The following is a 12,048-nucleotide window of genomic DNA, read 5'->3' on the forward strand; positions in this document are numbered from 1 at the left end:
TGCCCCTCACTCTCTCTAGCTCCTTTCTCTCCTCGCTTCTTTGACAGCAGCCAGCTGTTGACAGCTAGGAAAAAACTGAGGAAGACTTCATCACTGGACTCATCACAGTGGAGAAGAGGTTAGCAAGTCTGTAAACTGTGTATGATTTCTAAGTTTATGGCTGAGAAAAGTTGTTGTTTTTTTACAGCGAGCTCACCCATGGATGAAGTACTGGCCTCTTTGAAGAGGGGCAGTTTTCATTTGAGAAAGGCTGAGCTCCGTGTTTTGGCCCCTGACCCAGATGATGACAGCAACAACATTCTGGCCCAGATCAGGCAAGGTGTGCGACTGAGAAAGGTGAGAGCGCGCCCTGAGCAGCAACGCCATGGAAAGACTTTCTCTCATTCAACTGACGCACTCACACGCAGCATTCATGAAGCACTGAGGAGAATTAAGGAGGCTTCACCAGAGTCCGAGTCTGAAGATGAAGGCCTTCCTTGCACTGACTGGGAAAACTAGTTTACTAGATCAACTTGATATCTTTGTATTGGCAGATTGCCACAGAGAACAAAGTAAATGCAGAGTGATCAGAAGATGGGTACATAGGCAACAAAGCAGTTTTCTATAAGACAACAGGATATTGCATTTTGCTACTGCTGTAAATCTGCAAAAAATGACTTTTTATACAACCCAGTTTGAGAAGTTGTTGGAAATCTTGACAAGGATACAACTGATAACCTCTCATTATATCAGTCTACATGGCATCTGTGCTTTTGCTCGCTGTAATGGGTTTGTTTTTTGCAACAAGTGTTTGTGCTCTTCCAATAGCAAAGATTTACATGTTTTGCTGTCAACTTTTGTAATATTCATATGTACTGTAATGTAAACGTACTGTACTTTTAAGATAGGCTAAATGCCCAATTTTCATTCAGAACAATTGCTTTAGTGTAGAAACTATTAATTACATAACACAAGTATGCCTACTTAAAAACATTTGTCACTATTTTATTGCCTGTGTGTGTTAATGTGCCACGTTTGTGTGTGTTGATAAATGTAAAGTGTGCTTTTGGGCACCCACAGCAGAATAACGCATCCTACTACTCTGATACTGTGCTGCTCTCGAGACCAAGTCAGTATTTGAAAAAAAAATTAAATTTTACATCTGACCACGCAGTAATGATTACATAGTTATCTGCAGTAGTGGTGGGAGTACTGGGAGCTCACCTCTGGTGTCTGATTATGGTCTGAAAAGCATGTGGGATGGTTGGAATACAGATTTTAAACAGACGCCCTCTGCTGGAAACACAATGTAGCCTTTAGATTTCTGATTTTAGTTTAACTGCCTTTTGTTTATTTTTACTGAAGTTATGAGTTTGCTGTGTGTGTTTTCTCTATGTACATTCTGTTTACTTTTGGCTGAATGTGTCTTTTACATGTGTAAAAGATGCAGGACACAGTAGTAGTTTATAACAGATTCTGTATCCATGTCCATTTTACAACCTTGTTGAGTATTCTTTCCATGGGTAATGATAATGATGATCCATAAGTTTCCATTTTAGTTTGTAATGTTTGACCTGTAACATTATGCATGTAACTTGCTGACAAACCCATTACATCAGAAGTGCAATAATGAAGAAATCTGATTTTACTGTAATGAAGTGTAAATTACTAAATATATAAGCATGTTGAGATGTTTAAGTATTTATTAAAAGCCTAATATTTCAAGAACATTTTTAAAGCATAAAAATTGTAAATGTACTTTATATGGTTTGTTGCATTTTACATTGTTTACTAGTTGTCAGTCTTTTTTGGTCTTTTGCTGCCAGATTTTATCCATTTTACTTTTTTCTGAATAAAATGTTTTTGCAAGTTTGTGCTCACAATTTATGATTAAACAAGCACATGAAATGTACAAGTTTTAATACATTTTACTATAAAGTCAACTTACAATGTGTGTTTTAAGCATGTGATGTACCAACATTTTAAATAATTCAAATTCCCTTTCAAGCTATGAAACAGTAATTGTCACTGTAATCAGTCACTCATATCTCTCAAATGTACCATAACAAGAAGCCCTTAAAAAGTGTTTTTTTTTCTTTTTCAGGTAGACAAACTGAGTTTGTTAAACAATAGTGACTTTTTGGCAAGAGTAAATTCCAAGAAAAGTATCTCAGTTAGCTACCATTGATGCATGTCTGTACCAAGGCAACAACAGCGGTATGCAAATCTGTACATGACAACATTATTTGGCAAAATAATATGCATTTTAACCTGCAACCACCTGCTGATTCCATTGCTAAATATTAATATTAAATATTGTAGTCTATATAAAACATACCCATGTACCAGAAGTTAAGTTATTGTTGGTGACAACTTGTGATATTTGGTTATGGCAAAAATTCAAAAAGGATTCAATCATTGTCATTCAAGTTGCAACAAAAATAGTAGGAAAAAACAAAGAGTCACACAACTTGTACAAGTGCATACTGATATTTGTTAAAAATCATTAAATAGTTAAAAATAAAACTGGTAAAATAAACTTTTTTTTTGGCTCAAGTCAGATTTCAAATAAGGTCTCACTGATTTTAAAAAAGGAGATACCAAAATTAACAACTCCAGTGCACCCATTAAGTATTGCTAATATATTTGTAAAACAAAATAAGACATTGTCCCCAACAGTAGAGTTAGTAGTTCTTTGAGTTCTTTGATGCATGAGTGTGATTTACTGAAGGGGAGCAACGTGTAAAAAGGAGGAAGGGTGAGGAACTGTCTAATTTTACTTTAAATCAAATGTTTAGCGTGCAACATAATGTGTAAAATGTGTAAAAGTTTATTTCTTAAAATTCTCACCTACTAATTACTGGTCATTGGTGAGCAGAATGAGATCAACAAAATATCTTTTTCAAACTGAGTCTTTTGAGTTCGCATGTCAAAAACAGGCATTGTAATGGCAGATCTGTGCTGTGCAGTGGTGTGGTGCTATGGCTTCCAACATGCAGGAGAGGGCGCAAGTGACTTCTTTTATGTTGCAATGCCAAAGCATGGTGAAAGGTGGCAGCAGTGACACATTCCCTTCATGTGAAAGAAGTGCAGGTACAGATGGACTCTAGCTAGTCTCAATGAGCTTGGCAAGTGAGTCTCGCAGTTCTGTCAGCTCAAATATTTTGGTGTCCAACAGCTGGAGTAGGGAGCGCAGGCTCTTCCGAAAGGCCTCTCTCTCCATCTGTGTGCTCTCCAGACGCTGCTCCAGCTCACTCAGCTGAGCCTCCAAGGACTGGTTACGGCTCTCTGTGTCCTGGACCAAACCACAAACAAAGCACCATCACTAATCATGCCTGCAGTCATAATGAGTGTAACATTACATCTATGAGTTGCTTGTTAAATGGTGCTGTACAGCTCACCTGTAATTTCTGTGTGAGGGAGTCTTTTTGGGAATTAAAGACATTAGTACTCTCAACTTCAACTTTGAGCCTCTCCAGTTCCTAAATAAAACATATTAAATATAAATAAACATCTTTATGGCATACTTCTGTTTACATTTTCAAGTACTATACCTCTTCCTTGCCTTTCAAAGCCAACTCTAGTTCTTCTATCGTTTTATTGAGTTCGGTCTTCTGAGTTTTAATTGCTGTGGTTTGGCCACTGACACATTCCAACTCAGTCACCTGTTAAAAAGAAAATAAATCACTGTTATGTTAATATAAATATGTTCTCAAAGTGTAGTTGTTTTGATTTGAATGGTACCCGTTTGTGTAGTCTCTCTGCCTCTTCCTGATAGGCCGCTAACTGTTGTTTCCACTGTTTTACGTTGGCTGTGGATTCCAGTAACGCTGCTGTTAATTTAGCATTGTTCCCTTTGAGAGCAGCCAGTTCAGCCTCCCAGTGTTTACTGATGCTGGATGAACTGCAGTAGACAAATATGTTTTTAAAAATGCTGTGAGCAGGATAGTGAAGAACATTTCTTAGAGCTGGTGCAAATGCAACAAAACAAGGACACCATGTGACTAGAAAAGTGCATGTCAATAAGAAAACCTTTCCCAACATGAGAAACTGCAGACTATCAAATATCAGTTATGCACAGCCCCTGCATTCACATGCCTTCACTGTAACACAAACCCTCACCAGATCCTTCTCTAAATATGGGAGGTGTATCAGCAAGCGGCCCAGGCTTTGGGGACTGCCTCACACAAACACCTTTCAAAAATATTTGACACATCATATAGAACTATATAATCTTGAGTAGAATAGTAAATGTGAGGCACATCATTTAGTAGTTGTATAATTCATAGGAACCATGCATAGTGTTTTATTGCAGCGTTCTGAAAGCGCTAAGGGCCTCAGAAAATCCATCAATAAAAAATGAATGACTTGACATAAGTTGCACATGCACCACTTGGATAGGATTCTGAAATGGCTGTTACTAGAGTTGCACAGAGCAAAATAATTTCTTACTATACAGTAGAAAACTTGTATCTGGCTCACCTGTGAGAGAAGGGCAGTGCATTTTGGGTAGGCTCTGCCCTAGTCTCTGCATGCTGCATCTCAGGTGATGCTCTCTCCTCATTTGTACCATTTATGGTTTCGGGGGTCAAAGGTGACTGTACGGTTTCACCTAGAGCTGACTCCTGTGAAAATCAAATGAAGGGTAAATGATTTAATTAACAAATACAATATTATTGCAATAGCTTTTTATTATGCATCGTGTGGGTCATTAAGGTGTTTTTAGGGAAAAAAAATTTCTTAGGAATGAAAAGATGATGCTATTCTTTAACAACAACAACAAACATTTTTAAAAATCCATAAATTAATTCATGTAGAAATTTGTGAATAGATAAATACATTTTGAGAAAATATAAAGGAATGTAAATATGTGGAAGAAAATTCAAAATATTTTAAGAAATTTGTAATAATGAGCATTTACCTATTGTCACATAATATGATTATTTATTTAAACTGAATGGGAGAAATGACTTTTCACCTGAAACCAGATTGGCCAGACTGTTAACCAACCAAGTTTCAGATTGAAGTTGATCTTGCCCACATGATTCAACACAGAACACAGTAACAAATGTCTAAATAAATAAATTCTGAAATAAGTAAACAAAAAATATTTTAACCTTGTATGCAGTGAAAAATAAGTTTATTTTCTAGATGTTGTTATGCATTTATGTATTACTACGTAATTCAAAATGTTTGCAACTCTGAATACATTTATTTTGCCCATTTTCACATTTCTAGATGATTTCATAATGATTAATTTATAGTTTTGGTAGTTCTGGTCCTTCATGAAAAGACCAATAATGTAAGCGATAAGGTGAGATTTACGGTTAAATAGGAAGGATAAAATAGGGTTAATTTGATGAGACACAACAATGATGAGAGGTCCTCCCTACATTTACCTTCTTTTTACCAAGTTTGACAGGTTGCATGTTGCCCCTAACGACGACACCCTAAAAGGCAGTGGATTTGAAGAGGAAAACACAGCACTTGATGAAGAAACTCTTAAAATATATTTAATCACCATAAACAATTGACCATGAAATTAACCTTGTGTTCTTTCAGTATGAAATTTGTACACACTTTTTAAAATTACGTTTTCCACTTGTCTCTAGACCAAGGATGATTTGCAATGGCAATGCAATGCCCCTGATACCAAATGCCTCAATAAGGGGAATAGTACAATTTTTAAATAACCCTTTATACAGCATTGTATATTTAACTTAATTAATAATTTATTAATTTAATAATTAATATTATTATATTTAATTCACAATTTAGTTAAGGAACATTGTCTAACTTGACTTTAGACATCACAGATCTAGATCATGATTTTACATTTTCTTAATTTTAAATCTCAATATTAGGGGTGTGCAAAAATATCAAAATATTGCCATATCGTGTAGCCTAATGTAATGATACTGTATCAATATCGTGGGCTGCTGTATTAATATATTGTCAAGATTATTTTTTGGTATATTTTACTCAATTAGTTTGTTAGGGCGCTACCGTTTTGTTGCTTGTTTAGACGAAAGAAACTTGTTTATGCAACACATTTGACATATTCACTGTTTTGATGAGTAAAATGCGTGTGTTTCATATTAGCTTTGCATAAGAAGTGGTTTAACAAACACTTATCACAGCCATGATTTAGCCATTATTTTTATTGAACCGTATCAAACCGAACCGAATCGATTTGAAATAATGAAATGAAAGTGCACTGCATCAAGATATGTATCGTATCGGCAACTTCTTAATCATACCCAGCCCAACTCAATGTAGACCTTGATATGTCTTAATAATAGAAATTGGTCCATTGATTTGATGTTCAAAATGACAGAACTGATTCTCAGCTGCTGTTCTTTATGATGGCCTTTCATGTTTGTTTTTGAATTTGCTCTACAACCTTTTTGAATATTAGCAACCTGACTTTGTGTATTTGCAGCCTGTGAGTGGTTATTTGTGGTAAGTACAAACATAAATGTTCATGTTGTCATGCCATGAATGCATGACAATACATTTGACTAAGACATGCTTATAACAGTCAAAATACAACTTTGTATTATGATAAAGTAAAACATTTTTATGTGGTTAAAAGCTCATAAAAGTTTTATGTTTCCTTTAAAACAAACATTTAAAGAAATTCTTCCTCTTGTTTTGTTTAAACACTTACATTAAAACTGGTCATTAAACCAAGTTGTCTTGTTTTATTTTAAATAAAACATAAGACAATTTTTTAACCAACACAAAGTCAGTATTATTAAAACACAGCTCACCAAAACCATTTGTGCAGTGTGGCATGTACAAGATCAAGATGTAGTGAATACGTTACCTGGGAGGGAGTGCTGCTTAGTTCAGTCTTCTCGTGAGACTTCTCTTTGGCTAAACGTGCAGCTTCCTTAAACTCTGCAAACTTCTCAGCAAACTATAAAAACAAAATTTGATTATTTTTTATAATACTTCTATTATAATTCTTCAGAATGTATGAAGTATAATCCAGGCATGACCCCGCTGACCTTGACCAGGTGGCTCTCTGATGAAAACCCCAGCCCGTACACAGTGTTTGCCCGGCTGTCCGCCCACTGCCCAAACTTCTGAGAGGTCTTTGTGAAAGTCATGTTTGGTGTGATGGTGCTGTTAATAATGGCCTGTGGGAGAAGAATTAATAATAAAGTAATTAACATACATAAAACCAACAATAAATGTTTTAATAGGACAGTTCTAGTGAAACTCAAATGTAAGGGTGGGAGACAACGAAGGGGCTTGGGCTCACTCAAAAGTAAAGTCCAAGCCAAAGATTTATTTTTTTACCATTCTTTTTGGCTTCATTTCATGGGGTTACCAACATGTGGTTTATTCACTGAAGAAATATTGTATATCTGTCTAGAGTATGTGTAACCAAACAAGCACCACCTGAAATTAAGCACAGCAATGACAGGTCCCTTCAAATCTCACTCCACTTCCACAAAAAAAACAAAAAAACAAACTTCCCTTCATTTCTATGGGAAGATGAATGACAAATTTACTTCCAGAACTAGAGCATTTCTTGAGGCAGACAGGACTGTTGAGCACCACTTGAGATCAAGGCATATTGATGATGCTATCAGTAACTAATCAGAGCTCATTTAAAGGTGCACTATGTGACTTTTTGGTTGGTGGTCGGTCACCTGCTTGTTTCTATGGATATGCCAATGCTCTGTAAACAGCTTTACCTTACACTTATTTCAATTACAGGCGATTTTATAGCTCAAAAACACCTAAAAAAACAGACATTCTGACTGTGACTGGGGCTGCCTCTCCAGAGATCTGACCTTTAACTTGGTCTAGTTGGTTTTAATACCATACTCTTAAACATTCCAGACAAAGCAATACCATCTCCATGGAGAAAAGCATTTGAAAAGTTACACAATGCACCTACATTTTTATTATGGTATAGCTGGATACTAGTCTCATTAGATTTATTTAGAGACATACAATTAAAACTGTACAGTGACTATTCTAGGTTACAGATAATTAAATATACAATTTTTGTTTCCTTCACCCACCTTAGACCCTTCCAGACTGATGATCCGATACACATTCCTTGTACTGTCAAAGAAATAGGAGACGGTAACAGCATGTTTACTTGTAGGAACCCAGTTTTTTTTGGTGCTGGGGTCAATTTGGAAGACATGGGCCCTTGTACTGAAGATAGGTTGCTCTCTGTCAACAAAACAAAAAAAAATTAGGAAGTACCACGAATTCTAAGTGTGTGTTATTAGAACTTTTGCTTTGTACATTATGCAGGCTGCAGTAACTACTTTTCAACACCAATCTGTTCTTCACAGTTTATACCTTATACATATTCTTAGATGTGATCATGTAAATTCCCCAGTATAACTGCTATTTCAGTAACTGTTTATTTAGTTCAGGTATTTCCACATGAATATAAAAGTGTTCATGTATTCCTCTACTGTATAAAACAAGATACTGTAGATGTGTCCTTGGACAAGGCCCTTCAACCAGCTTGCCTAGTGTGAATTATAGTCAGAGAGAGGGGCTTGTTGGTGGTGGTCAGAGGTTACATTGGCAACAGCAGTAGATTAGCAGATTAGTAAATTAATACTTAAACATATAATTAATTAACTTATCAGCCCTAGTGATTTCAAGCCTGTGGCACATATTTGGTCAACAGAAACGTGCTGGTTTATTTTCATCCGGCTTCATGTTTGGGATGCCTTGATTTACTAAGGCAGTACAGACACTGGTCAACATACAGTTAGTCCACTCCCAAAATGTAATAACATGGACGGTCCATAACCAAAGGTCTGAAGAAGGGGTTGAGTCCAGATTCTGTGTAGATCCTACTTTCTGTTGTTACAGTATTGTCCAAAAGTATTCATAAACTACTTTTTAAATCTCAATAGTAATGTTTGTTTTATGTCTCACTGGTGCCAATGATTTTGGTTAGGTTGGTTGTTTGTAATCCATTGCAACTAATTTTGCAATGGATGGACACTCTGCCACAAAACAACTTAGTGTAGTTGTTTAGTTGTAATAATAATTAGTTGTGGTAAAAATATTAGCTTCTTTGCTCTAAGCCATAAATTGCAATTGAGGTATGGCCACTTGAGGGCTGAGATTTTTCAAATGACAACTTAAGATTTATTATCATAGCTTTAAACACCAATTATGGTCTGGCAAAACTTGATAGGCTACTGTAAAACTTTTGGTACACCATAATCCTTTGAAGTTTCATAAAATGTATAGTATTTAATTTGTTCACAGCTGCATCAAACTTAACTCATTACTAACTTATCTGAAGTGTTGTCATAGCAACAGCTATGTGACTCAGGACTGAATATCTTCCAGCTACATTGCTCCCTGATGCTCCCACGTGCTCTTGAGCCCAATCTCATCCCAGTGTGCCAATCAGTTAACCCACTCACACAGCAAAGCAGCAGGACTTGGCTCAGAGTCACTGTCCACTTCATAACGTCCATCTGCCATAAACAAGCTCATAGAGAAGCGCTTGTTTCTGACATATTGACAATACACTACAGGTTTTTAACAAAACACACAGCATTACACAATAACAAAAAATGGCACCATCATGTGTCATATTTTGTTCTAAATTGTCAGAATAAATAAAGGAATACTACTGGCTATTAAACACAAAAGCACAATCTTCATTACCACACAAATCTGTTACTAACTAGGAGCTGAATGCAAACATATACGCTTGTCTTTATCTGAGATATTGATATACTGCCTGGATTATAAGATCTTGAGACTTACTGCTTTGCACGAGGAGGTAAGCATTTCACCCCCCAACCACAATATGACAACAAACCAATCACATGCTACATCATCTGCTTTCATGTAGAGAACTAGGTCGCTTTTGACCAGAAGGATCACAACACATCTGCAGGTTTCTATACACTACAAGAATTGCGTTCCATAGGAAAGTCTTGGATACATTTTCCTGCTTTTGGCAGCACTAGAAACAGCATCTCACTTTATTTTTATGGAGACGCATATTAAAAATATGCAGCCATGCAATTACTCACACAATAGCCTATTTTATTACATCCAACAGTATTCATTTTTGGTTCCTGTAATCTAAAATGTCAGATGCTGTGCTAGATGTGTCTGGTATTTATGAGGATTGAGCACATAACATGGTCTTGAAGCCTTTTTCACAGTAGAGCTATAGAAATGTTTATCTCAAATAGTTTATATGGATATTTTACAACTGTCATCTGTACAGTAGTGGTGCTTTGCTGGATTTTTTCTGTTTTGCCTGTGTATATCCACTGTTTACCCGGTCCCTTGAGATTTTTAATCATGCCCTAAATTACATACCCCATTTTGCAGAATATGGTAGCTAACAGAGAAGAAGTGATCCTCTTGGCGGTCTCTTGAGGACGGTGTGAACCGGGTGGAGGCTAGCGTCAGCTTTTGATCCCCTTTTAGCCACTAAACCCAGTGGTTCAGTGACTTTTCAAGAGCCACTGGGGTCTTTTCAGTCCGACATGGTCATTCCTTGTCCCCTCCGGCTTTAGCTGAATAAAATAACAGATTTGTTTGGTCCAAGCAAATGTGTGTGTCACTGAATGCCCAATGAGCGGGGATAGTCAAGGCGCTAGCAGCAGTTAGCTTAAATCCTACTACAGTTATTCACATTTGAGGATTAACGAGATGAACGGGACGGCTCTAGATGCTGTATGATTGAGATGTTTGGCCATTCGAGATTGAAAAGTTGTTTGTTCGGAGCACAAAAGACTGGAAGCATCCAAGCTAAAAGCAAAAGCGTTTTGAACGCAAATAGTGAAGCACAAGAGTCAACCCTCGTCGTCGATATCATTTCTCCACACTTGCCATAGCTGTCCCCGTCCTCTGTGCAGTTGTGTCACTGTCCACTTCACACCAACAAAAGTGACCGGGACGGAGATGGAAAAGCAGACTACATATTAAAGATGTAACATGTCGTCGTCTATTCCTGCATACCAATGAACCCGTTGACGATTATAAATCCAGTTCGGTGGTTTCCTGGCGTCCAATTTGCCATCAGATCACTACACGTCCAAAAAGCGGTCTTTCCAGTCCCACTACCATAAACACAGCCTTCATGTTTTACAAAAATCATTCATCCCCGATGTTTTTATGAAAACATACAGCAGGGTGACTTCTACCATCTTCACAACTGTCCTTGTGTGGTTGACACCAAGAACCGCCATTCAAGCAAAAATGTGTAACTGTATACTGAAAAACGTCCGATAATAAAGATACACTGAAAGATAAGGTATCATAATCGTGTATGCGGACAATGACTCTGATCTGTCTCATCCACGGTTTCATTCATCAGAAGAGCGAGAAACGTCATCACGTCTCGCTCCGAACTTCCACGCAAAGCTGGATTCACGTACTCGAATTTATTTGTGAATTTCTTTTAGAGATAGGGCAAGCAAACTAAATTTGCATTTGTCTGCGTTTGAGTGTTACGGTCTACTAGCAGTAGGTATGTCAGTGGTAGGTTTACATCTCATGTCATGGGCAATTTATCGCCTATATATAATAGATGGTATTATTTTGGAGAAGCCCATTTTGTCAAGTTGTGCAACTGACGGCTTCATGTTGTACAGGCCTACGTAAGAATAATTACAACATGCACCCTCAAAAATGTAGTGTAACTGTACTAAATTCCTTAATATCCAAGTTGGAATACATATTGGCATGGATTCATAATCAATTTAGCTTTTCTTTGTGTTAAGTAAAATCTGCGTGACATTTATTTTCGCTTATTATTATAGAAAAGAAATAATATACATTCATTCATTCACAATCCAGTATATTTAGACTTAACAACAACAAAAACCTGTACTGCATCTTAAATACAATAATTCTGAGTACATAAACAGATGATGGATTAGTCATTACGCGTAGCAAATACCTGAGCTGAAACACTGTAAGACTTCTATTTCAAGATTACGCTGAGCATGAAAACTCGTGTCAAACTCAGCTGCTTAGAACAGAGCAGTTGCTTCGCCTTGCAGGGAGGATAGGATAGAACAAATTACAACTATAACAATG

The 12,048-nt window shown here is 36.8% G+C and overlaps 2 protein-coding genes across 2 annotated transcripts in view; one reads left to right on the top strand and one right to left on the bottom strand.

The window, feature by feature from the left end:
* Positions 1–1,714, top strand: part of LOC110157478 (junction-mediating and -regulatory protein-like) — a gene marked incomplete at its 5' end in the record, with an annotated part of 11,710 nt that extends 9,996 nt beyond the window's left edge. The window contains 2 exons of the mRNA XM_055163108.1: positions 1–118; positions 188–1,714. The exon at positions 1–118 is cut by the window's left edge and continues 387 nt beyond it. Of these exons, the coding sequence (XP_055019083.1) occupies positions 1–118; positions 188–498 (429 nt within the window). The remainder of the gene's footprint in view (positions 119–187) is intronic.
* A 78-nt stretch (positions 1,715–1,792) lies between these two features.
* Positions 1,793–11,311, bottom strand: LOC110157408 (homer scaffold protein 1). The gene is made up of 9 exons (XM_055163107.1): positions 10,321–11,311; positions 8,022–8,178; positions 6,993–7,124; positions 6,809–6,901; positions 4,462–4,604; positions 3,724–3,883; positions 3,534–3,644; positions 3,381–3,461; positions 1,793–3,274 (listed from the first exon to the last, which is right to left on the bottom strand). The coding sequence occupies exons 1-9, from the start codon at positions 10,323–10,325 to the stop codon at positions 3,086–3,088; spliced, it is 1,071 nt and encodes a 356-aa protein (XP_055019082.1). The 5' UTR covers positions 10,326–11,311; the 3' UTR covers positions 1,793–3,085.
* Between the last annotated feature and the right edge of the window lie 737 nt (positions 11,312–12,048).

This window comes from Boleophthalmus pectinirostris, unplaced genomic scaffold (assembly GCF_026225935.1).
Source record: "Boleophthalmus pectinirostris isolate CB_2022bp ecotype Guang Dong unplaced genomic scaffold, ASM2622593v1 HiC_scaffold_500, whole genome shotgun sequence".
Classification (NCBI taxonomy): Eukaryota; Metazoa; Chordata; class Actinopteri; order Gobiiformes; family Gobiidae; genus Boleophthalmus; species Boleophthalmus pectinirostris.

Bases quoted from the DNA above. Each gene is read 5' to 3' on its own strand.
- LOC110157408 (XM_055163107.1), bottom strand. The intron at 7,125-8,021 runs GTGGGTGAAGGA...CTTCTCCCACAG, and splicing joins TCAGTCTGGAAGGGTCTAAG to GCCATTATTAACAGCACCAT. The intron at 3,884-4,461 runs GTGAGCCAGATA...TGTCTACTGCAG, and splicing joins GCACTGCCCTTCTCTCACAG to TTCATCCAGCATCAGTAAAC.